Source organism: Mesoplodon bidens (genome assembly GCF_964165515.1).
Source record: "Mesoplodon bidens genome assembly, chromosome: 3".
Taxonomy (NCBI): domain Eukaryota; kingdom Metazoa; phylum Chordata; class Mammalia; order Artiodactyla; family Ziphiidae; genus Mesoplodon; species Mesoplodon bidens.
In genome coordinates, this window is record NC_138178.1 from 52,599,627 (window position 1) to 52,624,538 (window position 24,912).

General features: G+C 48.7%; 1 protein-coding gene across 5 annotated transcripts in view; it reads left to right on the forward strand.

Moving 5' to 3' along the window:
- The window catches only part of TLN2 (talin 2), a 449,584-nt gene that overhangs the window by 392,589 nt on the left and 32,083 nt on the right, over window positions 1-24,912 (forward strand). For 4 of the 5 annotated variants that reach the window (XM_081228039.1, XM_081228041.1, XM_081228040.1 and 1 more), the window contains 7 exons: window positions 6,466-6,612; window positions 12,159-12,325; window positions 13,277-13,460; window positions 16,848-16,973; window positions 17,179-17,295; window positions 19,491-19,676; window positions 23,276-23,383. In XM_081228039.1, coding sequence (XP_081084165.1) covers window positions 6,466-6,612; window positions 12,159-12,325; window positions 13,277-13,460; window positions 16,848-16,973; window positions 17,179-17,295; window positions 19,491-19,676; window positions 23,276-23,383 — 1,035 coding nt within the window. The remainder of the gene's footprint in view (window positions 1-6,465; window positions 6,613-12,158; window positions 12,326-13,276; window positions 13,461-16,847; window positions 16,974-17,178; window positions 17,296-19,490; window positions 19,677-23,275; window positions 23,384-24,912) is intronic. The other variant, XM_081228042.1, reaches the window with a different exon arrangement.

A 24,912-nucleotide genomic window follows, 5' to 3' on the forward strand; every position in this document is an offset into this window, starting at 1 on the left:
GGCTTGCAAAGGAAAATTCTTTGTGTGCATTTGCCAGACAGATATTTGGGGGAAAACTGAGAAGGTTAGGAGATCCCTGAAGCAATGTAGTTTTTTTTCCCCAAGCCTGTGGAATTATTTGTATACCCAAGAGGGCCCTACATCACAGCATGTGAAAATATTTATATCCAGGGCAAGTAAAAAGCCGCCCCCTTCACTGCGGTCCTGCAGTCCGCTGTGCCAAGTCAGCATTTTGGTCTTCTCCAGAATGTGACAATGACAGGAAAAGTCCTAGCTCTGCCCTCTGCACATCGAGCTGGAGCTTTATCTGCTCGTTTTTCCATGGAAAATTCAAACTTTTGCTAACGTCCCTGTGATAACTTTTTTCCCCAGGAAAGTTAAAACCCTCCAACGGCTTTGCAATTTATGACAAGTTTCCTCTTTAAAAAAAAGAAGAAAAAAAGAAGGAAAAAAATGTAGATACCATGAGCCACAGGCTTCTAAATGTAAATGCCGAGGAAAAGATTTAGTGACGACTGTGCCGTCTCTGAGGACACGTTGCCATAACCGCTTATAATACTGCGTCTTAAAAGCTGGCAGGAACATTTGTTAGGAGTCTGCGGTGAGAAGCACAGGCTTCTCCCTGCAGATGAGATGGCTGCCTGCTCTAGACTTTTAGCTAAAACTTTCCACTCCAAGGCACACTTTCTGTAGGTGGGAGAGCGATGCCCTGCTTCTGCTCTACACACTGGTTTTTCCTGCTATATTTTCTAAGGAGAAATTGTGGTTTGTCAGATAACATCCATTCTTGCCTTTCCAACTTCCATAAGCTCTCCCAGGCAAATTAGACTTGACCTGGTTTCAGATGTAATTGATCTTAAAGCCTGAGAATAATCTGTACGTTTTGTTTAGTTTTAGGCAGTACAGATGATGGATCAGTGTTTCTTAGACCCCCTCCAATTGAAATGAGAGCCAGAACTTCATGAAGGCCAGGCTTCTAATTTCCCTCAAGGCACAAAACCAGGAGACAATCTTCTCCATTTTACTTTTATTTGGGCAGGAATTGGGAATTGAGGGTTTTTCTTGAGGTTCAAGTCTTGGTTTACTCAAGTTGCCAACTTCAAACTCCAAGTTTTATGTCTTGGAGCAACATTCCTTTATAATAAATAATGGTGGGAAGTTGGATCATTCAGGGGGTGGGGTGTTGGGGGCTGGTCATGTTTGCTGAGAAGTTTAGTGTTGCTTTGAGAAGCTTAGCATTTTTAAAGCCCTTATCTAAAACAGCCTTAGAAATGCATTCCCTTCTAGGATGTTCCTCCAGCAGTACAAAATGTTCTATGAAATTGCAGTAACGTAGAGTATGTTGATTCTGGGGTCCTTCACTTAAGTGCCCTAGCTAACCCGTGTGCCCATGGAGAAGGGTAGGAATACACGAGCTGTTCATCCAGTCAATACGGCGCAGATACTATGCTGGGCGCTGGCCCATATGCCCCACAACTGCAAGTGTGTGAGGCGAGAGTCATTCATCCTTCCCCATTTCACAGATAAGCAAACCAAGGAGACTCAGGGAGCTCTGTGAAATTGCCCAGGACCACACAGCTGCAACAGTTAGTGTTGAAGCCCCTTTTAAATAACTTTTTGGAATAAGTGAATGTTTCAAGTAAGTAAATAAAAAGGTAACAGGTCGATATGTAGAAAAGTCAGGATTCGAACCCAGGTTTGTTGGGCATCACAATCCTTGCTTCTTTTCACAATAGTGAGCATTCATGTGTCACTTTCTACTTGCTGAGACTCTGCACGTGTACCTTCCATTTGGTCGTCCGCAGCCCTGGGAAGTGGGCAGGCAGGGCAGGTTCTGTGTAGCAGGTGAGGAAAACAAGTCCCCATGAGGCTAGTGTGCTCACCCAGAGTCTGGTGGCCAGGAGAGGGCAGAGCTAGAAGCAAGGTCTGTGGTTCTTTCTGCTGCCCAGGTGGGTGATGGATTGAGAGCAGGGGTGGGGCTGGCATCCTGCGATCCCTTCCTGTTACATTCAGCCCTCTGAGCCTGTGAAAATAAGCGAGTAAAGCCTATTTCAAAACTAGTCCTTGGCTTCCCTGGTGGCACAGTGGTTGAGAGTCCACCTGCCGATGCAGGGGACACGGGTTCGTGCCCCGGTCCAAGAAGATCCCACATGCTGCAGAGCGGCTAGGCCCGTGAGCCACGGCCGCTGAGCCTGCGCGTCCGGAGCCTGTGCTCCACAATGGGAGAGGCCACAACAGTGAGAAGCCTGTGTACCGCAAAAAAAAAAAACAAAAAAAAACCCAAAAAAACTAGTCCTTCATAATACTGTATGTCTCCTGCATGCATCCATACAGGATCATGTGGCCACATCTGCCGGAGGTTTGTGTAGCCAAGCCTCAGGGGGTTCTACTGGCATGTAAAAGGTAATTGTGTGACCTGGCACAGACTGAGACTCCAGGACCAAGCCCTGGGTTGACCAAGAACTCCAAAGCTTTTGCAAATGCTGCATTTGTTTGCTTTCATCCCTTTGCTTTCTGGTGCTGGTCTTCCTCAGGCTTCCTAACTGGAATTTCATCCCTGATGACCACCGTGCCAGCTCCACGGTTGCATTTACAGGATCCCTTGCTACATGCATGATGTCATCTCCAAGAAGGAGGCTGAGCATCAGGATGCTGGGCTGTGTTTTTATAGCGTAGCCTTTTGAGGGGGCTGAGGGAGCATGAGAGTGCGGTGGGGTTGTCTTCCCACTGTTTATCACATCTGTCCATAGGTTTCAGGTTTGCGACAGCTCAGGAGTGGGGTGCCTTCTCCCTCCCACCCCTGGTGTGATTGGGGAGTGATTTAGGTGGCCTGTGGTTGTCCTAGTGCCCTGTTCTGCAAAGAGAAAGCTCAGGCTCAGCTCCGTGCAGGGGGCAGGAGGGGTGCACGGAGAAGGCTCTTCCAGAACCTGGCACAGGTCCGTTCTTTTCTGGCACAGTGGTTTCATACCCCCGGCCCAGCGAGGTGCTCTGGAAGTTCTGCGTCTGTTCAACTCAAGTTTCCCTTTTTAAACATAATGTAATTGTTTATATAAAAACTGTTAGGAAAAGCAGCATGGGCTCTTGAACGTATTCTAGGCCAAAATGGTAACCCACTGGGGGCCACCCGTACCTTACCCTAGGCTGGTGGGTGGTTCTGTGCAGGCCTCAGGCTGGTGGAGCATCTGCCCTGCCTCCTGTGGTCGAGGAACTGTGAGAACACTCTTCCCTTTTGCTTTATGCAAGGAACAGGATTCTCCACCCTGTGCAGCCAAGGCAAAATGCAGAAATGAGCTGGTGGCCAAGGCTGTAACTGGCCTTCATAACCCTGTCTTTGGATCACTGAGCCTCATTGTTGACTTTTTGGGTCAAGGATATAAATTTTAACTCATAAAGGAAGAGTATAGTAATAACAAATTACTTCCATTTTATATGTTGAGGTTCCATGAGCGATTTTATTGGGGGGTGGGAAAGGGTTCTGCTGCTAAGTGGAGAAAAATCAAATCAGAAAAACACTGATCTGATTGGGATTGACATATATACACTAGTATGTATAAAATAGATAACTAATAAGAACCTGCTGTATAAAAAAAATAAAATTCAAAAAAAAAGAGAAAAGAAACACTGATCTAATGGATAGAGCACCATGCTTAGGATGAAAGATTTGAATTCTCCTCTGGCTTTGCCAGGGACTGGCTGTGTGATCTTGGGCTAATCACATCACTTCTCTGGGCCTCAGTCTCTTCATCTGTAAAATGGGGAGGCTGAACTCATAAGGTCTCTTTTATTTGAAAGTATGTGAATGTTTCTTCCTCCATTTCCCCCTTACTTGACTTCCCCATTGGCATCTTATCCTTTAGAGACCTGTGCTCATCCTTGACAGCAGAGCTCTTGCCTTTGTATTAGCTCTGACCCTTGAGTACTTAGGGTTACACTGTATGGGTCTGAAAAGCCTTGAGAGCCTGGTTGAGTTTAAAACTTCACTGGGGCATCCCCCTGCTTCAGCTTGACCTTGTGTTTAAACCAGTAAACATGCCCAGCAAAGAGTTATACTTAAATGGCCTTGCCACTGCGTGGGCTGAATTCAAGCCTCTCCAGTTCTCAGTGGCGGTCTTGATGCTGCACTAGTCCAGATCTGTTTTCAGCGCTGTTGGGTTGCATGATCCTGGCATGACGCATGTGTTGTATTCCATGTGGAGATGGTCAGCAAGAAGCCCTGCCTGATTGCAAAGCTTTTGTAGTACCTGCTCATGTACGAATAGAAGACACCCCAAAGAGCAGAAGCTCAGCTTTCTGGGTCAGGAGAACGTTTTACCAAATGGACTTAAACATCTTTCAGGCCTTAAAGGGTTAAGGGAATAACCTTTTTCCCTGAAAGCAGTGTGTGTTTCAATAATAGAGCATTTGCAGCCCTCTCACACCTGGAATCGCCTTCCCTTAAACTGACTCTTGGGATGAGGTTGGAAGATAGCATCCAGGTGGCCCAAATTCCCAGGTGTGTGAATTCCTAGGTTTCATTCACAAAACCTGGGCTCTTTTAGTAACTCTTCTTGAGAGATGCTGGAAGGATCAGCACACAGCTTCTAGCTACTGTGGATTCTTAAAAATAATACTTAGCTTAGAGGTGTTTTGTTCCGTGTTTAGTTGCTTACCTGGGCTGTATTGATCAGACCAAAATGAAAACTGATGTGAAACAAAGCCAGAAGAATGCAAGCTTTGGGCGGTGGAGGTGGAATTGACTACACCACAGAGATAGCTGGCACCTTATCCATAGTGGAACTTATTTGGCTTCTTTTAGGCAAAGTACCTTTTATAATCACACAACCCAGGGGTCATTAAAAGAATGCATGCCTGCTAAGCCGGCAGCTCTAAACATGTAACTTTTTTTTTTAACAGTTTATAAAAATATATCTTTATTATTTCAATGTTCTTGCATGATACAGATACCTAGTCATATAAACATGGTCTTCCTGTTAAATATAAATTAAACACAAAAAACTATAAACAAATCAGCAATATTACCGGAAAATCCTTCCAAACCATGAATCCTTATTAAAAATGTACACAGGGACGATGAACCAATCTTAAACTACCATACTCTGAAACTTAACTGCAGCCAAATGTAAACGTTTAAAGAAGCAATAGAGGGCAAAGTGATATGGAATAAAACTATGATGGGTTTCTCAACTCCACATACAGTGAGCCAGGCCAAACGACTCCATCTGACATTTCAGCGAAGCCGGCGTGAAGCTGTTTCCTAGTAAGGAATGGAAGCTGTTGGGGCTGAACTTTGCCCTCTGTGTGGGATGCAGGCCTGGTGTAGTTCTTGGCACCATCCCGCAAGCTATTTGAATTGCTCCAGCCCTGAAGAGGGCAATGGGAGACTTGTGACGGTTAGTCCCCTACCTTCGCGCACCCCTGGGAGAGAAGAACGTGAGGAAGGTGTGCATCTCATGCCTCTCGTGGATGCTGATCTCAAAATTTACAGGGAAACATGTCAGGCCAGCTCCACCTGGGATATCTTAGCTGCAATGTCATACCCTCTCTTGAGGTTGAACCTTTCTCTTCTGAAGTTCAGCAAGGGTTTTCCAGGTAGAGCATGCATATGTGAGTTTTGTGAATTTTCAGGTTATGTTCTGATCTGTAGTCATTGTTAGTAATCTGGTTTTAAGTTAGGGTTCTGGGAATGCCTTTTGGGGTGGAGTGGATGTTTTCCTCCTCTTTGGATCATCTGGAATTCGTGTTCTGAAGTTATCTGACGACCAAGTCTTCTGGCCATGCTCTTCTGTGGTTGCTTTGAAATTACCCTGTAGCTTGAGGACAGACCCTGATCTTTTTTACACAGAGAGGATACTTCGCTGAAATGTCACATGTAACTTTTTAAGGAAACCTCAACCTGGCTTGCTAGAAAGGGAACCTGGGCCCAGCATGGTTACTCTCACTCTATGGTACAGCTGAGGAAGGGAGCATTCTGGTTGGTAAACCTGGCAATTTTGCAAGAATCTGAACACTTTAAAATATGCTTTATACTAAAGCTATATATTCTGAACTTCTAATTACCCTCTAGGGCTTTTGTGAGAAATCAATGAAATTAAATGCATTACCTGCCTCAAAGAGGCCCTGACACATGGTAGGGGCTCAATAAACACTGGTTGAATGAATAATCCCACAGAGTTCATCTAATTAACATTCTTACCTAGTGGCTCAGGATATAGGTAGAGAAATGCACCAGAAAAAGTAACAAATGTTATTAAGCTTGCTTACTGGGGGCTGCGGGTATTTTACAGTCTCTAAAACAGGAAGCAAAATCAACCAAATTCCATAGTTCACCAAACACAGACTCCTAATGGCAGTGGAATTTTCCCAGCCAGGCTCCCCTAGGATGTAAGAGAAATTTTCCACGTAGGGAAGACCTCGATGGCAGGGCCATCATGCTTCCCCCTCCCCACCCCGGGCCTGCCTCCACAGATCGGCTTCCAGATTCGCACTCGGGTGCAGGACCTGGGCCATGGCTGCATCTTCCTGGTGCAGAAGGCGGGGGCCCTCCAGGTGTGCCCCACGGACAGCTACACCAAAAGGGAGCTGATCGAATGTGCCCGCGCGGTCACAGAGAAGGTAAGGAGCGGCCCTCAGGGCAGGCGGGACCCGCCGAGACCAGGGACAGACCAGGAAACTAAGCCAAAAACCAGCCAGCTGGGTCAGGCCTGATTGTCTTCCCTCCCACCCAGGGTCTCCCCAGGGCCGGGGCACATCAGGCAGCTGGGGGTGATCTGTGGTCCTGAGAAACTGAGAACGTGAGAGGGACAGTCCCACAGAGGTCAGGGCCCTGGCGGTCAACTTGGTAGGCTCTCCTGTGGACAGACTGGCCAGGTGGTGTCCCAAGTCACAGTCAGTGCCGGGAGCCGCTCCCTGCAGCCCCTTTGCACACTTTTGCCGCCAGGCTCCCTTCTCAGAGAGGCTCCCAGGTACTGGGGGTAAGTAAGAAGGACCCACAGCTCCTCTTTTGTGACCTCTTTATTTCCAGATGAGACAGTGCAGTGAGGAGGGTTAGCACCCGCGAAGTCACATGGCACCGTGGTGGGACAGCAGGAACTGGCAGGAAGTTTTCTGACTCTGTCAGCAGCTGTTTGTAGAGAGAATCACATAGCGTAGTGCATGGGACTCTAGGGTCTCAGCTAAGCTACTTCACCCTGCCAAGCCTCAACTTCCCCATCAGTAAAGGGAGGATAAAGAAATAGAACACTTGGCCTACGGGGTGTGTAGAGTACATGTAGCGATACAGGTCATAGAGCCTGGCACAGTGCCAGGCGCACTGTTCAATGTTTAGTAAATTCTAGGCACTGTTCCCTGTCTCTGTCCTCCAACACTCCCTTCTCCCTGGAAGTTTTCCATGGTTCACAGCACCCCGTTCTGAACATCCCTTCGTTCCCAGTAGTTCCTTGACTCTCCCGCAGATTGCTGATGGTTTTGCTTGGCTTATTTCTCAGAGTCATTTTTCAGGGCAGCTGCTGTGCAGGCCTCTTGAGGTGCCGGTGGCAGCATCCATGCTTTGCTGGTGTTTCCTTCTCCTTCCCTTGGGTCGCAGGACAGAGAGCTCTGCACCATTGAGAAGCTTGGCAGCAGGACTTGAGGGGTGGGAGGGGGACCGTCCCCTGGAAACTGCCTGGACAGAGGCTGCTCTGTATGAGGCCCCACGCCCCAGCCGGACATCAGTCTCCCGCAGCCCACAGGACTGTCCAGGCCTCCCTGGCCTCCCCAGGATGAGGAAATAAATCTCTCAGCTCGAGGAAGGCCCTCTCCCTCCTTTGAAAGCCCTTCCTTGTTGTTGAAGTGACTCGTGCCAAGTTCCCCTGTAGGAAGCCTTGGAACAGGAGCACGAGGGAGGAAGGGAGGGGGTCCAAGCTGCATGGTGCTAGTGAGCGTGGCCAAGCAGCCTGGTCTTCCTGAGCTGGCCTCCGTCTTACTGCTCCTCCAGCAGAGGATCCCTGACCCAGGACACCAAGAGAGGGGTCAGAGGCAGGGGGTTGGCTCGGGCAGAGCATCTAGCCTTTTGGGCAGTTTCCTGCTACATCCCTCCGCCCTGCTCATCTCCTGCCCTCCCATCTGCACCTGCCGTCTTTCTTACCTGTTTAGGTGTGTCTGTGTGATTGTCTCCAGCCAGGAGGGCAGACCCAAAAGGGCAAGAGAAGGGGTGGGTGAGGAAGGAAGGAGGGGGCTTCTGTGGCAGGAACGTGGGGGGAAGCCTGGGAGATGGGATCCAGTTGTGAAGGGAGCTCAGCTCCTCTCCACAGCAGGGGGACAGCTGTCCCCAGGGGTGTGGTGGGTCCAGCTTGCCTTGTAGGAAGGTGTCTTTAGGGACGTGAGGGTGCACTGGAGGGGTGACAGGTGCCAGCAGAGGGTTTCTGGCGTGGAAGGCACTGGAGTGAACACCTTAGCCAACCTGCTGGTGGCAGGTGATGGTGCGAGGGAGTGGTAGGTGGAGAGTTTACATGAGGGGGTCCTCTCTGGGGTCCACTATGAAGAACTTCTAGACAAGAGGCAGCCGAGGGAAGGAGTGACAAGTGTTAGCAGAGGGCTGTTCTACAGAAAACCTGATCAGAGGGGACAGAAACAGCCACACCTTTTACGGGAGCCCGATCCTTATCCCTCTTTGTGATTTCAGAAACATCAAGTAGAGTAGCATCTACCCTCTAGTAAACCCTTATTACCTGCCTAGTAATTTACATGCATTTTTCCACCACTTACTCCTCCCATCAACCCTGATTGGCAAGAAGTAATAGCCCCCTTTTCCAAATGAGGAAACTGAGGCTTGGAGAAGTGAAGCAGCCTGCCCAAGTCGTGTAGCCAGCAAATGGCAGTGCTCTGGTTCAGGCAGGCTGTTGACTCCAAACTGTGCTGGTAACCCCTGAGCCGCATTTACTCCCCAAGAGAAAATTCACTGTTCTGTTTCGTTTTACCTTTTTTTTTTCCAGTTTTATTGAAGTATAATTGACATATAGCACTGTTTAAGTTTAGGTTGCACAGCATCATGCTTTCTTATGTATGTTATGAAATGATTACAATAAGTTTAGTTAACATCCCTCATCTCATATCAATACAAAAAGTATACACGTCTATATATTTTTTCATTGTGATAAGAACTCTTAGGATTTTAACAACTTTCATAAAGATCACAAAGCAGTGTTAACTATAGTCATCATGTTGTGCATTGCATCCCTAGGACTTTCTTAAAATTGGAAGTTCGTGCCTTTTGACCACCTTACTTCAATCTCACCACCACCACCCCACCCTACCCCACCCCCCTGCCATAACCACAAATCTGACCTCTTTTTCTATGAGTTTGATTGTTTTTTTGTTTTGTTTTCATTTTTATTCAATTTATTTAGACTAAAACGAAAACAGTTCACCCATTTCTCCTACCCCTCATCCCCTGCCTCTGGCAAGCACCAGTCTGTTCTCTCTATCTATGAGCTTGGTGTTTGTTTTTGTTTTAAGATTCCACATAAAAGAGAGGTCATGCAGTATTTGTCTTTCTCTGACTTATTTCAGTTAGCATAATGCCTTTGATGTCCATTCATGTTGTCGAAAATGGCAAGATTTCATTCTTATTTATGGCTGAATAATATTCCATTGTGTATATGTACCACATTTTCTTTATCCATTCATCTATTGATGGACACTTGGGTTTTTTCCTTGTCTTGGCTATTGTACATAGTGCTACAGTGAACATAGGGGCACATATATCTTTTTGAGTTAGTGTTTTCATTTTCTTTGAATAAATACCCAAAAGTAAAATTGTGGGATCACATGGTAGTTCTATGTTTAATGTTTTGAGGAACCTCCTTACTGTTTTTCATATAGGGCTGCACCAATTTTTATTCCCACCAAAGGTGCGTAAGGGTTCACTTTTCTCTACATCTTTGCCAACACTTGTTGCTTCATTTTGATAATTAACATTCTGACAGATGTAAGGTGATATCTCATTGTGGTTTTGATTTGCATTTCCCTGACAATTATGTGGAGCATATTTGCATGTGCCTGGTGGCCGTCTGTGTACCTTTTTTGGAAAAATATCCATTGAGATATTCTTCCCATTTTTAAAATCAGATTTTTTTTTTTTTGCTGTTGAGTTGTATGAGTTCTTTATATGTTTACCAGATATATGATTTGCAGATATCAATACTTTCTCCCATTCAGTAGATTGCCTTTTCATTTTGTTGGTGGTTTCCTTTCCTGTGCAGAAAATTTTTAGTTTGATATAGTCCCACTTGTTTATTTTTGCTTTTGTTTCTTGTGCTTTTGGTGTCAGATTCATTGCCAAGACCCAAGACCTATGTCAAAGAAGTGACCAGCTATATTTTCTTCTAGGGGTTTCAGGTCTGACATTCAGGTCTTATAATTAATCCATTTTGAGTTAATTTTTGTGTATAGTGTACGATAATGGTCCAGTTTGATTCTTTTGCATGTGGCTGTCCCGTTTTCTCAACACCATTTATTGAACAGACTGTTCTTTCCCCATTGTATATTCTTGGCTCCTTTGTCATAAATTAATTGATCAGATATGAATGGGTTTATTTCTGGACTATCTATTCCATTGATTTACGTGTCTTTTTATGCCATTACCATACTGTTTTAATTACTGTTGCTTTGTGATATAGTTTGAAATCAGAAAGCATTATGCCTCCAGTTTTGTTCTTCTTTCTCAAAATTGCTTTGGCTATTTGGGATCTTTTATGGTTCCATACAAATTTTAGGATTGTTTGTTCATTTTCCGTGAAAAATGCCATTTTAATTTTTTTTTTTTTTTTTTGGCTGCGTTGGGTCTTTGTTGCTGCGCACAGGCTTTCTTTAGTTGCAGTGAGCAGGGGCTACTCTTCGTTGCGGTGCGCAGGCTTCTCATTGTGCTGGCTTCTCTTGTTGTGGAGCACGGGCTCTAGACGTGCGGGCTTCAGTAGTCATGGCACGTGGACTCAGTAGTTGTGGGTTGTGGGCTCTAGAGCGCAGGCTCAGTAGTTGTGGCGCACAGGCTTAGTTGCTCCATGGCATGTGGGATCTTCCCGGACCAGGGCTTGAACCCATGTCCCCTGCATTGGCAGGCGGATCCTTAACCACTGTGCCACCAGGGGAGCCCCCATTTTAATTTTGATAAGAATTGCATTGAATTGCATACTGGTTTTGGTAGTGTTTTATACTACCAAACTACTATTTTAACAATATTCTTCTAATTCATGAGCACAGAATATCTTTTCATTTATTTGTGCCTTCTTCTGTTTCTTTCTTTGATGTCTTGTAGTTTTCAATATACAGGTCTTTCACCTCCTTGGTTAAATTTATTCCTAGGTATTCTGTTCTTTTTGATGCAATTGTAAATGGGATCGTTTTCTTAATTTCTCTTTCTGATGTTCGTTGTTAGTGTATAGACACACAATAGATTTTTGTTTATTGATTTTGTATCCTGCAAGTTTGCTGAATTCATTTATTCTAAAATTTTTTTTTCATGGAGTCATCAGGGTTTTCTATGTATAATATCATGTCATCTGCAGATTGTGACAGTTTTACTTCTTTCCAGTTTGGATGACTTTTATTTCTTGTCTAAAGCTTTTGGCTTTTCACCTTTGAATATGATGTTAGCTATTGGCTTGTTGTATGTGGACTTTATTATACTGAGGTATGTTCTCTCTGTACCCACTCTGTTGAGAGTTTTTATCATAAATGGCTGTTGGATTTTGTCAAATGCTTTTTCTGCATTTATTAAGATGACTATATGATTTTTACCCTTCATTTTGTAAATGTGGTGTATCACATTGACTGATATGTGGATGTTGAACCATCCTTGCATCCCTGGAATAAATCCCACTTGATCATGGTGTGTGATACTTTTACTGTATTGTTGAGTTCGGTTCGCTGATATTTTGTTGAGGATTTTTGCATCTGTGTTCATCAGGGATATTGTCCTGTAATTTTATTTTCTTGTGGTATCCTTGCCTGGTTTTGGTATCAGAGTACTTTTGGCCTCATAAAATGAGTTTGGAAGAGTTTCCTCTTCTTCTATTTTTTTGGGCATTCTTTGCAGGGTTTCCTTTTTTTTCCTATTCTGAAAAACCTGTGGGTTATATTTTCTCCGTCTTCCACACCCCCTGACATTTCCTCTCTGCCTATAGGTGTCCTTGGTGCTATCAGCTCTCCAGGCTGGGAACAAGGGGACCCAGGCATGTATCACAGCTGCCACTGCTGTGTCTGGGATCATCGCCGACCTGGACACCACCATCATGTTTGCGACTGCAGGGACCCTGAACGCAGAGAACAATGAGACCTTTGCAGACCACAGGTATGGGAGTGAAGGTTGTCCTGTGGGCTCCTGGATGGGGAGAGGTTCAGTATGGCCTGATGGACTTTGGATATGCTGCCCAAGAGCCAGAAATGTGGTTATCCATTTTGATGTCAACAGGACGCTCAAGTGGGGCAAGTGACCCACGTAATCAAAATAAGTACCTTTTCTCAACTGCAAACAGAGTTGTGTTCCAGCTTTGCCTCTCACAGCCTAAATCCAGTCTGCTCCAGCAGAGGATAGCTTTTTGATCTTTTTGCTTTCTAAGCTAAAAAGCTGTGCCCCTGATTTTTTCACCATCCCTCGTAGGACTGGTAGTGGCCCAGGCAGGCATGTAGCTCTTACCTAAGTGAACCGTGAAGCTCCAAGCCTGCTGTCTCTCCCGGGCTCTTTAGACTCTTGAGACTCTGCTTCGGAGGCTGGTACCAGGGTCTCCGTTTGCTGCTGGAGACCCCACATATCCTCGCCACATGTCCAGCACCTTTCTTCCTCTCTCTTCAGCCCCAGGACTGGGCAGGGGAGGAGATTCCCAGTGCCCTGACGCCCCTTCCAGAACCCAGCCCCTTGGGCTGTGATGTCCAAGGCAAGGTCCCCTGACCCATGTGTCCTCACAGGTCCCTGTAACTATGAAGTATTTTCAGGGGTAGTAGGAACCACAGGGAAGAAGCTACAGGGCGGGGGGAAGGGAGCCAAACTGATGAGCCTGAATCTTTAATTGAAGCTTTACCATTAATCGACTATGTGAATTCTGGGCTGACTTTCCTCTCCTCTCTCCTAATTCTCTTACATGGAAGATGAGAGCCTCCTATTAAGGGAGGAGAAACGCATCACCTCTCTTCTTCAATGCCCTTTAACAAAAGCCCCTAGAAGGGTTTCTTTTCCTCCTAACTACCAGTGACCAAGCTCTGCCCTTTGTCTCTCCTCCTCCCCACGCTTCCCTGCCTTTCTCAGGGAAAACATTCTGAAGACAGCCAAGGCCTTGGTGGAAGACACGAAATTGCTGGTTTCGGGGGCTGCATCCACTCCAGACAAGCTGGCCCAGGCAGCCCAGTCCTCGGCAGCCACCATCACCCAGCTCGCCGAGGTGGTCAAGCTGGGGGCCGCCAGCCTGGGCTCTGACGACCCCGAGACCCAGGTAGGTACGGGTGGGCCTCGTGGTCCCACAGACACTGTGCGCCAGGCCTCAGAAGAAAGAAAAGGCAAAATAGGAACTTTGGGTGTGGACAACATGTGCACGGGTGCGTCTGTGGTTTGGAGACTGGTAGGAAGCAGTTATCTAGGCAGGATAGTGGCATGGACTGTGGTGTGGCCGTGGCTATGGAGATAAGCCAGAAGATTTGAGAGGAGTCTGTAAAGAAGACTCAGCTGGGCTTGGTAAACGATTGGACACAGTGAGCGTTGGAGATGAGGGAGAGGGGGGAGGCCAGGATGACTGTACGTTTCAGGCTAGATCAGTGAATGGACGGTGGCTCCATGTACCCATCTGGGGCTCCCTGGAGGGAGGGCTGCCCCAGGCGGAGATGCAGGTGAGTTCGGTTTGCAGCATGTTGCATTGGAAGTTCAAGAGAGACACTCAGGTAGAACAAGTGTGTAGGCTTGAGCTTCCTTGGTTTGGGGGATGTGGGTGTAGGGGTTATTGGCCGACAGACAGTGACTGCATCCACTGTCTGTGGAAGGAAGAGGAGAAGGGATCAAGGCAGAGCTGAGGAATCCACTATTTAGGACCATCTTCAGGAGAAAGAGATACCTAAGGAGACTGAGAAGCAGCAGCCGCTGGTAGGAGGAAAGCCAGGGGCCTGATGTGAGGAGGAAGGAGTGCTGCAACCCTCCAGAGATGCAGCCAAGGCAGCAAGAAAGACAAAGGTCTGAGAGCCAGGCCCAGGGCCGTGGGGGGCAGTGGCCACCCAGCTGGGGCTGTAAGTGAGCAGTGGCCAGATGCGGGTGAAGGAAGGAACCAGTGTGTATAGACGCCCCACTTGAAAAGTTTGGCTCTGAAGGGGAGGAGCGAGAGAGGAGCTGAGGGCCAGGGAAGGGCTCCACGCTCTGTGACTCTCTGCTTTGGATTTAGCCACTTCACTGCCATTACCTACCTGGTCCTTTGTTCCCCAGCCTAGACCATCAGCTCCTGAAGGACAGGAATCATGGTTTATTGATCTTTGAAACCTACACACCAAGCACTGCCCCCACACATCATAGATACCCAACAAAGCAGTTCAGCTGTTGCTGAACTAATAGCCAACCGTGGCCGTCGTTGCCGGATTCTCCCCACTCCCGAGTGTAAAACTTAAAAATCTCTCTGCTATTTCAACCCCAGTGTGGTAAACACTTCAGTTTTCACTGCTTAAACCATACTCAGTAAACGAACCTATTCGGCCCCTTTGGACAACACTGGAGAGAGCACCTCCTACCATCCAGCGCCAGGGTTGACGACAGCTACTGTTCTGGTGAGCACAGGGCCACCAGCTTTGCTGCCACACGGCTGTGACCCTTCCCCTCCTGACGTCCTCCGCCGGAGCTCCGTAAAGGCAACATGCCGTCTGTTGGCTTTTTACTCCTTCTGCTGGCTTTTCTCTTTGATAACATCAGAGCTCAGATTGGCTGCCTCCGGAATGCGAAGCACTCACAGAAGTGTCTGCCTGGGTATTCTTACCCCCACGGAGGAAGGAAAAGCTAGAAAACGCATCAGTGGGGATGGAACCCACACTTTCCCCTAGTCCAGCTCAACTTGGAATGAATCAGCTGGGAGGATTTAACTCTTTGGATACAGAGAAACGTATCGAATTGCTTAGAGGCTTAAACTCCCAAATGGTCTAGATGTCCTAGGGCCCAACTTCTTTTGACACCACCAGTGGGAGATGTCCCCTCAGAAAAGTGTGCCCACTTGCTGGTCGCCGTGCAGTGACCCAGGATGGGACAGTGTACACCAGGTGTCGGCAGCACACCTCCCCGCTGCGCCTCCCCGTGGTGGTCCCTGCCGTTAGCACCCCCTCACGAGCCCCGTCACAGCTCGACGTGCCCTGTGGTTTCAGAGGTTGGCGGAGATCCTGTGCACCCTGTGGGTGAGAAGCCACGGGATGGAGACGGGGAGGGTTGGGAGGCTGGGCAGTCATGGCGTGGCTGTGCTTGCAGGTTCTGGGACGCTAGAGTTTCTAAGACGTTTTCACATCCATTATTCAGTTCATCCTGCCAGCAGTGCGGTAAATGGGCAGGGCTGGCACTGCTCACCCCATTTGTAGATGAGGAGCCAGAGCCATAGAGCGTAATACAGTGTGGAGGTGAAGACCGTGGCCCTTGTGATCACACTGACCAGAGTCTGAATCCCAACCTTGCCATTCCCAGCCTCTGCCAGTGTGGACACGAGCAATGTAGTTCCCACTCAAAATGGCAGTGATGAGGGTTAAATAAGATCATGTGCATTGTGCTTGGCTCGGCACCTGGAACATTGCCCTCAACGAAGGGAAATTGTTGTTTTAGAAGTAGGAGTTGTTATTGTAGCTGCTGGACCCAGAAAACTTAAATGTAATACCCAATATCATGTAATTCCTAAATATGCCTGGTACTTGAGATGCCAAGTCTAACACCCAGAAGAAGTGGCCTGTGGTCTCTGTTCAGTTAGAAGAGTGAAGATACTGTGTTCCATCCAGTGTTACATGGGTACACATCTGTATATTCACCCATTCCATGAGTATTTGCTGAGTGCCCACTACACGCCAGGTCCTGTCCTGAGTGCAGAACACAACAGACAGAAGACCAGGTCGGCCCTCCTACAGCTTCCATCCAAGTCAAGGAAGAAGACAGTTGGTGTATAAGTGAATAAATAATAAAGTAATTCCACATACTGCTAAGTGCTATAAATAAAACAGGGCAAGCTGAGGGAGTTTCAGTGGGGGTGGGCTTATAGCTAGAGTGGTCAGGAAGGGTCTCTGAGGACATGACATTTGAGCTGAGACCTGAAGGGTGAAAAAAGCCGGGTTCCAGGCAGAGAGGGGAACAAGAGCAGAGGCCCTGAGGTTGGAACGAGGGAGGATTTCCAACAGGGAAGAAAGACAGACCCACATGCCTATAACATGCTGAGTGAGTCAGGATCCCAGGAACCAAGTCTGGGGACGCAGGTGGGCTGCCATGGTGGCCTTGCAGGCCAGGGCAGGAGGCTTGCATTTTGTTCTCAGTGGTTTTGGTGACCAGTTCCGGGCATAGGTGCGTGGCATGGTGTCTCGGGGTGTCTGCTTAGCTGCCCTCATCCTTTCATAGGCAGCTTGTCAGCAGAGCCGCCAGCTAGGCGGTGTTTCTGAATATGCTAACTCTACCGGGGTCCCGCTTTCTGGCTCAGCATCTGACTCCCTTAGGGAGCTTCTTCAAGTCTGCAATCTGGTTTTCCACCCAGCCTCGCATCAGAGTCTCCAAGGGTGGTTCCTGGGGATTCTCCTGTGCTGCAGGCTTGCAAGCTGCTGATGGAGAGCCCTGCTCTTGGACTGTGTGCTCTTGGTGCAGCCTGCTCACCTGGGCCCATGCTCTCTTTCAGGTGGTGTTGATCAATGCCATCAAAGACGTGGCTAAGGCCCTCTCAGATCTCATTGGTGCTACCAAGGGAGCTGCCAGCAAGCCCGCCGATGACCCCTCCATGTACCAGCTCAAGGGGGCCGCCAAGGTAGAGTGGAGCCCCAATTAGGGGCAAGCGTACCAGGGGTGCTGCAGTGAGAGATGCACACTCGAGAGTATTGGAGGATGTGCATCTGAGCTCCTTTCTCACTTAGAGGTGCTGGTACTTGTGGCATTAGATCCGGAACTGAAAGGAGGGATGGGACCTCAACGCACTCACTCCCTGTTTTCTCTTGACATCTCTTCCCATGCAGGTGATGGTGACCAATGTCACCTCCCTCCTCAAGACCGTGAAGGCGGTGGAGGACGAGGCTACCCGGGGCACACGGGCGCTTGAGGCCACCATCGAGTACATGAAGCAGGAGCTCACGGTAAGGAGCCACCAGTCACCTCCCTCAGGCTCCGCATCCAGCAGCTGACCCCAGTGCAGCTTCTCTGAGACTTCTAACATAAAGAGGTTTTACCTGGAACACCTGAGCTAGGGGGGCCCACTTGCCTGCCTGCTGGTACGTTTGTATCATGGAGACCCCATGTGAAACTGACCTCTGAGTTTGGCTAAGATCAATTTGTAATTATAATTAAATGAATTAATGTATGGCTTGGGACCATTCAGGTTTAATTCCACTAAAATTGCAGCGTGAAACGAAAGTGCTACAGAAGAGTCCTGATAAAGGGAAGATTCAGTGTAGCCACTTGCCCTCACCTTGAGCTTCAATGGTGTGTACACTGTGCAGCCACGTAGCCCCTCCTGATTCCCATTGCCATTGGCAACAGCTCACACTGCTGCACACGTACGGATTCGGGAGTCTGAGGTTAGCAATTAGGAAAACCTGGATGCCTTTACCTGGGACACTTCCCTTTAACGTCAGGCTTCCTTCTGTGTGAGGTGTCTGATCCCAGAGACGTTGACCCCATGTTCGCTCTTACCTTGTTCCACCGTCGTAGAGCGTGGGTGTCCTGGTGATATACTGTGATTGTCTCCTGTTCTTTTGATCCTGAGACAATTGTGGGTTGAATCATCCTTATCCCTAGAAATAGAAATATGCTGAAAATGAGTAGTTTCAAACTGAGATTTCTTTTTAATGGGAGGTCTGATCACAGATTCAGCTCCTCTTTTGGAAGGAGGAGTCTTTAGAGGGTCACCTGTGAAAGCCACAAGCCGCTGAAGGACAGCAGTAGAGACGAGCAGTTCTGTTGGGTTTTGCTCATGGAGGCTTGGGTTCTCTTGTCCTGTTTTTATTGAATCCGACCTTGGTTGGTGTTGTGCTTAGTTCTCACATGGAGAAGAAACTAAAAAATACAGGCCTTAAGGCTGCTGCCTGGCGCTAACCTGCTTGCACGGGATGGGGGTTTCTTACCAAAAGTTTGGACAAACATTCTGACAGGTGTGGGTGGGCCTAATGGTGGCAATGGAAGCGATTTGAAATTTGGAGCTCTCTTGGGAAATTACAGACACATGGTCGACCTAAGTATACCGATGTGGTTTAGAGTTGACCCAGACTGTGCACTTTCGTGGACACACGAGGTTTCCAAAGGAGCGTGTGTCCCAAGACCCACGTTAGTGTGGAGGGCTCTGTCCATGTTCATTCCACTGCAGCATTCAGGGGTGGTTCTGGGCGGCCTGACGGTAGCTGTTCATTTTTAGGGGAGAAGTGATGTTGAACAGTGGTTGGCACATGGCAGGGATGCTGGCTGGGTCCTCCTTTCTGCTTCCAGGAAGACTTCCCTGCTGAAACGTGGCTGCCTAGGGCAGAAGACAGAGCGGCCCCACCTGGTTCGGGAGTCCTCATGTACAGGGACAGCCAGGGCACCCATCACTCATGGTAGAACCATGGCAGATGGGCTGGAAGCAGAAACGGCTGGCTTGACTGGCAGGTGGAACTTTAAAGTGGGATATTCACTTACCATGGCTAATTTATTTCAGCTTCTCTAAAGGTGTGTCTGTGTGTGTGTGTGTGTGTGTGTGTGGTTAAATAATTCACAGTGTCAACGTGGCACACTCGACCCAAACGCCTCCACACAATTAGGCAGTTATATTTGTAAGAAAGCCTAAGAATAGAAGAAACTGAATGCTTCATTTCCCCCAGCCCCACACCCTCTTAAAGAGAGAGAGCTGAGTCCAGAGCAATGCATCCAGGTCAGTCCTGACCTGGAACCAGCATCTGGGCTGCGGGGTTTCTGGGAACTACCGAAGCAGGAGCAGGAATGGGCCAGGAGAACTGGGAAGCCACACAATGCCCCCCGTACCCCACCCCGGTGGAGGTGGGTAACAAATACACATTGAGTGTCAGTTTCCGAAGGCAAACAAGTTGATGCTGTGGATCATTTTCCCTCCCCACGTTGTCCCCATGAATGCCGAGTACAGGTGTGTGAGGCTATCCACGCCGGAATCTTGAAAGCAAGAATGATATTACTGAATTCAAATTTCTAATTTCCTGCCATTTGACGGTTTCTTCCCGTGGCTGGCTTGGTTTTCAGACACTGAGCTGCAGCTGGTAGGGGAGGCATAAGTTATTTCTGTCCTTCCCTTTTTGATTTTTTCAGCACTTCGATTTCTAACTTCCAGGTATTCCAGTCCAAAGAGGTACCTGAAAAGACATCATCACCTGAAGAATCCATCAGGATGACGAAAGGCATCACCATGGCAACAGCCAAAGCCGTGGCAGCTGGGAACTCGTGTCGACAGGAGGACGTGATTGCCACCGCCAACCTGAGCCGGAAGGCCGTGTCAGATATGTTGACGGCTTGCAAGGTAAAGGCCTTGGCGTTGTTTGGGGTGGGTAGGGTAGTGTTCGGTCACGGTTGAGCTGTTGGGTTCAGTTTGGAGAGGGGGAGGGGCTGGCCACGTGTAGAAGGGAGCCGCCCGGTACCTTAACCTGTGTGTGCAGTAGGCTACACGGGAAGACAGGTGTGCCCGTCAGCCCCTGGGAGGTGACTCTGGGGGCAGTTTTGTGTCTGAGAGGGCATGGAGTAGGCCTGCTGACTGACCCTCCCACTTTACCTCTCAGTTCTTCCTAAATAGGCGGACACCTTCTTACAGGGGCTGTAGTGGAGGCCGCTCTGGCAGTAGTAAAGCAGGCGTGTGGCATTTTGTTCCAGGCCCTTCAAAGGAAAACCACACCCCTTGTCAGCCTGCACCCTTTCCTGCTTCCATAGGTCAGGGGTGTTGCCATAATTGGGTGAGGCAGTGAGTGAGAGGAACCAGACATAACGTCAGGGACCTGCCTTTTTGCTCTCTGTGCCAGACGTCTTGGAGCAGCTCTTCTGATCCTTGGGGAGACAGTGGGGGCCACTGCCCTAAGCCAGTGCTCATGGAAGGAGCTGGGGAGACCTGAGCTTTATGACCTTCACTTTATTTTTGATCTGTTAAGCCAGAGAGCCATAAGAGCCTCCCACTGAGCACCTCCACCCCAGCCCTCCACCCTTCTAGGGACAGCTGTGGCCCAGGGACCCTGACTTCTGCTCCGTGATGGATCAATGACCCCCCTGCTGTGGTGGGCAGATGGGGCTGAACCACAGAAAAGGGAGAGCAGCTGTTGCAGCTCCATGTCCTCAGCAACAGGGCCCTTCTTTGTGGTGCAGTGAGTTGTGGGGAGAGCTGGTGTGGGGTCAGACGATGGCCTCTGAGGTTCCTTGGCAAGGGTAGGGTGGGCTGGGGTCCCTGGGCAGAGGCAGGGAGAGGCAGCCAGGCTGAAGGGCTGGGTGTGGGGAAAAGCACCGCACTTCCTGGTCTCCTGGGTGTGGGGGAGGGTAGAGCGTGGGGAACAGGGGTAGGCGGTGGCGGGGCGGGGAGCAGAGGGCGGCAAGAGGGTCGGGTCACTGTCCTGAGGACCGAGTGCACTGGGCCGGGGAGTTTAGACTCTCCTGAGGCCACAAGTACAGTTTTTATGTGCTCAGTGGAATCTGCCCTGGCAGAAGCGATAATTCCCCGAAGGGGTTACGGCCTCCGTCAGAACAGTATTTACCAGGGACTTCCCTGGCGGTCCAATGGCAAAGACTTAGTGCTGGGGGTGCGGGTTCAATCTCTGGTCAGGGAGCTAAGATCCCACATGCCACTGGGGCCAAAAAAACAAAACATGAAAAACAGAAGCAATATTGTAACAAATTCAATAAAGACTTTAAAAATGGTCCACATCAAAAACAAACAAAAAAACTCTTTAAAAAAAGAAAAGAACAGTATTTACCAGCCAGATATGGCCTGAAGGCCACCATGGTGTATATGCAGGGCACCTCATAGTTTTGGAAGGGCTGGCATATATGTTCTGTCGTTCAGTCCTAGATGGGAAGGGTAAAGGAATTCTCCTAATGTGAGCTTGCCAGAAAGGGCATGCAATAAGAACATATAGAAAGCCAGGGATGCCTACTGGTGGGTCAAGAAGGAACCCTCTGTGCCAAGCAGAGGGCCACGTGGCCATATTTGAACACCACCTTTGGGGCTGAGCAGGGCAGAAACGGAGGTGCAGTAGGTCCCATACTGACTCATCAGAGACAGGATTACGCTAATTGCTCCGGTGGGGATGCAGACTTCCCTACACCCTAAGTTTATTCTCGTGTCTGTTTCTTTCTGGTCTTCCTTTCATGTCCATACGTCTACGTCAGATACAATTTTATATCTCTGATTACAATTAATGTTACCTGACTGTTTCTGCATTACTAGCAGTCATTATAACTGATTCTTTATTGACCACAAAATACTCTGGTAATGAATATACTCTTCCGCCTACTATCAGATACTTAGATTGTCTGCAGTTTTTTTTAAATCATCAACTTTACTGCAGTGAACATCTTTGGGTATATCCGTTTTTCCTATGCCTTGGATGATATCCAAGGCAGGCTCCCAGAAGTAGAATTAGGAGGTCAAATGGTGTGACATTCTAATTATTGCTCGATTGCTCTGCCCAAGGGCTCTACCAGGTTAGAGCCACCAGCCGTGACCAGCAGCTCCTGCACAGCTCTCAAGGAGGGCGTTGCACGTTACCTGCTGGAGGAGCATCATAGCCCTTGTCTTCCCCCAGTGGTGTCTCGTCGAACCAGACATGGGCTCTGTCCTCACACTTGGAGACACGGGGGCAAGGCTGATTAAAACGCAGGAGGGGTTAAAGGCCTGGCCTGTTAGTCCTCAGATGAATACAACCAGGCTCATAAATGACAGATACTGGCCACTCGAATTATCCCCACCCCTCTTGGGGTGGTTTGGGGGGTCAGGTAAGCGGAAATTTCCCAGGGGTTGCCCCCAACAGCCCCCAGTCCTGGGGAGAGGGATTTGACTGGAGGGAACATGGAGGGCGTGTCACGCTTCCCCTTCTGCCTTGACCTTTTATCCTAATGTGTAATTTGTATTTGTCCTGACTTGTGATTCATTTGCAGGTTTCTATTTTTTGTATTCTTGTAAGCCCCCTCGAGTTCTTTCCAGAGTGAGGTTGTAGAAGGAGGAAAGGCTAAATGGGTAGGGTTGCCAGACTGAGCAAATAAAAAACAGACCGCCCCGTACTTATGCTAAAAGTTTTCATTGTTTATTCGAAATTCAAATGTAACTGGACATTCTGTAGTTCATCTGGCAGCCCCGTGAATGGGCGTACCATCTGAAATGATATCTCACGAATGACTCAAGTCGGCAGGTCCCAAGTACAAGGAAAAAGGGCCAGATGCTGTGTTAACCATATGTCCTGGTCTGCTTATCTCAACGTGTATAATGCGAGATGAGTTATTTATGGCACCTCTGAGGGTGCTGGGGAGCTCGCTCTCTGAAGGTTCCCAGGAGCCAGTGAGCCCTGGTCGGGAGACTCACTGTGACTGCAGTGTGATCAGGTCACAGAGTGAGGACCTGGGCGTGATGAGCCTGTGAACAGAGAGGGTTCTTCAGGATACTTCACGCTGCAGGAGAGAGAGAGGCTGATCCTGAGATGGTACCGCCTCTGCTGTAAGCCCCAATCATGAATCTTTCCTGGGCTTTTTAGCACACGTGGAATTTCTTACCTTTCAATAAAAGATGGGGTAGGGGGGGCATGAGGAGAAAGGAAGGAAAGAGGGGCCAGATTCACTTGCTTTTGTTTGGCCTCCAGGCACTAGAAAAAGCAAGACACAAAGTGTTGTCAGAGAACCTGCAGTGCAGACAGGTGGGAGGTATCAGGAGAATGTGGAGGAGAACCCCTCCTCTCTCCAGGGAGGCAGGGAAGGTTTCTCAGAGAGGTCACTGAAGGTAAAACAGGAGGAGTTCCAGAATCGAGGTCTCCTGCCTCTGGGTCTTAGGCTACACAGCACTGCTGGGCAAGTGACCCCACCTGGCTGCCTGGTCCACTTGCCACCTGGCTCTTCCTGTTTTAAGATGTCGACGTTCCTTTCTCTCTCCAGCAAGCATCCTATCACCCCGAAGTCAGTGAGGAGGTGCGCACCAGAGCGTTGCGGTACGGGACGGAGTGCACCCTCGGCTACCTGGACCTTCTGGAGCACGTCTTGGTGGTGAGGAGGGGCATGGGCCAGGCCAGGGCTGGGGAAGAGCTGATCCGGGTGCAGAGCATCCTTTCCTCTGGAAAACCCCTCTTAGAGCATCGCGCAGGCTCCACTTGCGAGGCTGGGACTGGATTGAGCTGAAAAGCCTCTCATATCACACTGCCCCAGCACACAAGATACAAGTGTAGTGTGGAGGGAGGCGCAGTTCGAATCCAGAAGAGCCTGGCTGTCTGTTGCACCAAAGAGGCAAGACTAGCATGGAAGAGCGGTGGGTAAGCAGAGTGAGAGGCGAAGCAGGTGGGACACACAGAGCCACCACTGAAAACAGATCAGGAGGTCCAGTCAGGATAAACCCTAGTCCATCCTGCAAGGGCCAGGAAGGCTCCTAGAAGAGCCAGACCAGCATCCGTGACAAGTTAGAAACATCACCAGTGCTACAGGAGACCTACTAGCCTCTTGTGATTTCCCCCAGTCCTCGAACCAGTGGCTTAGACCACATTGAGAATGTGTCCAGTTCCATTTTTCTAATGACCTTCAAGCCTGCCGTGCCCACGTGGAGCTGGGTTAACGTGGTGTACATCTGTCCCTGTCTAATCCTGGGAGCCACGTTTAAAACTGGGGAGTTCTGGGAGAGAGCTTGTTCAGGAGTCAGAGACACCCCAGAAGAGACGTTATGTCTCACCCCCTTCACTGCCCTTGCTCCTTTCTAAATCTAAAAGAAGAAGATCCAACAGGGTACTTTCAGATACACAGCACATGTACCTCAAAGATTATTAAGCCTGTCATTTGCTCTGCATTGACATTTATCTCTTTTTGTGCAACCACGTGAGGCTAGCAGGGTAAGGGAATGATCCAAGACCCAAAGAAGTTTGGTCCCTTGGTTGAGGTCACCCAGCTACTAATGACAGACCTGGGACCAAGTCGCAGCTCTGCTCATTCTACTATTTTACTGCCTTCTCCTTAAACTTAAATTACCTTCTGATGTTAAGCATTTCAGGTCTTTTAAGGGAACATTACTTTTATTCTTCGCCCAGGTAACCGTGGTCATTGCAAAAGAATAACTTTTGTGAGAGTGGCCAGTCTGGGGTTACTGACATTGGGCTCCCAAAGCCTGAACGCTCGTGAGTAGAAACCAGTGTATTGCTCGTGGGCCAAGGAGAGAACATCTTGGCCAGTCAGCGTTCGCAGGCACGAGCCTCCCCAGTCAAGCCAGCTTGTCTGTGTTGGAATATGAAGTGTTCAGCCTGTGAGCATGCATAGCAGGAAATTTAGCGTAAGGAGAATGAAGCCAGCAAGGCTTCCACAGGGTATCTTTTTCTTGATGGGACCATCTGTTCTAGGCACATGGAATCTTGTTACATCCGAACATTCGAAAGCATAGTGGAAAACATAATGGCTTAGGTTTAGAACGCTTGAATTCAAATCCTGGCTCTGCCAAGTAAATAGTTGCATTACCACTGTCTTATCTGGGCTTCAGTTTGCTCAGATGTTAGGCCGCTGTTTAAGGATTAAGTGAGGCTGTGGGGAGTCCGGGGCTA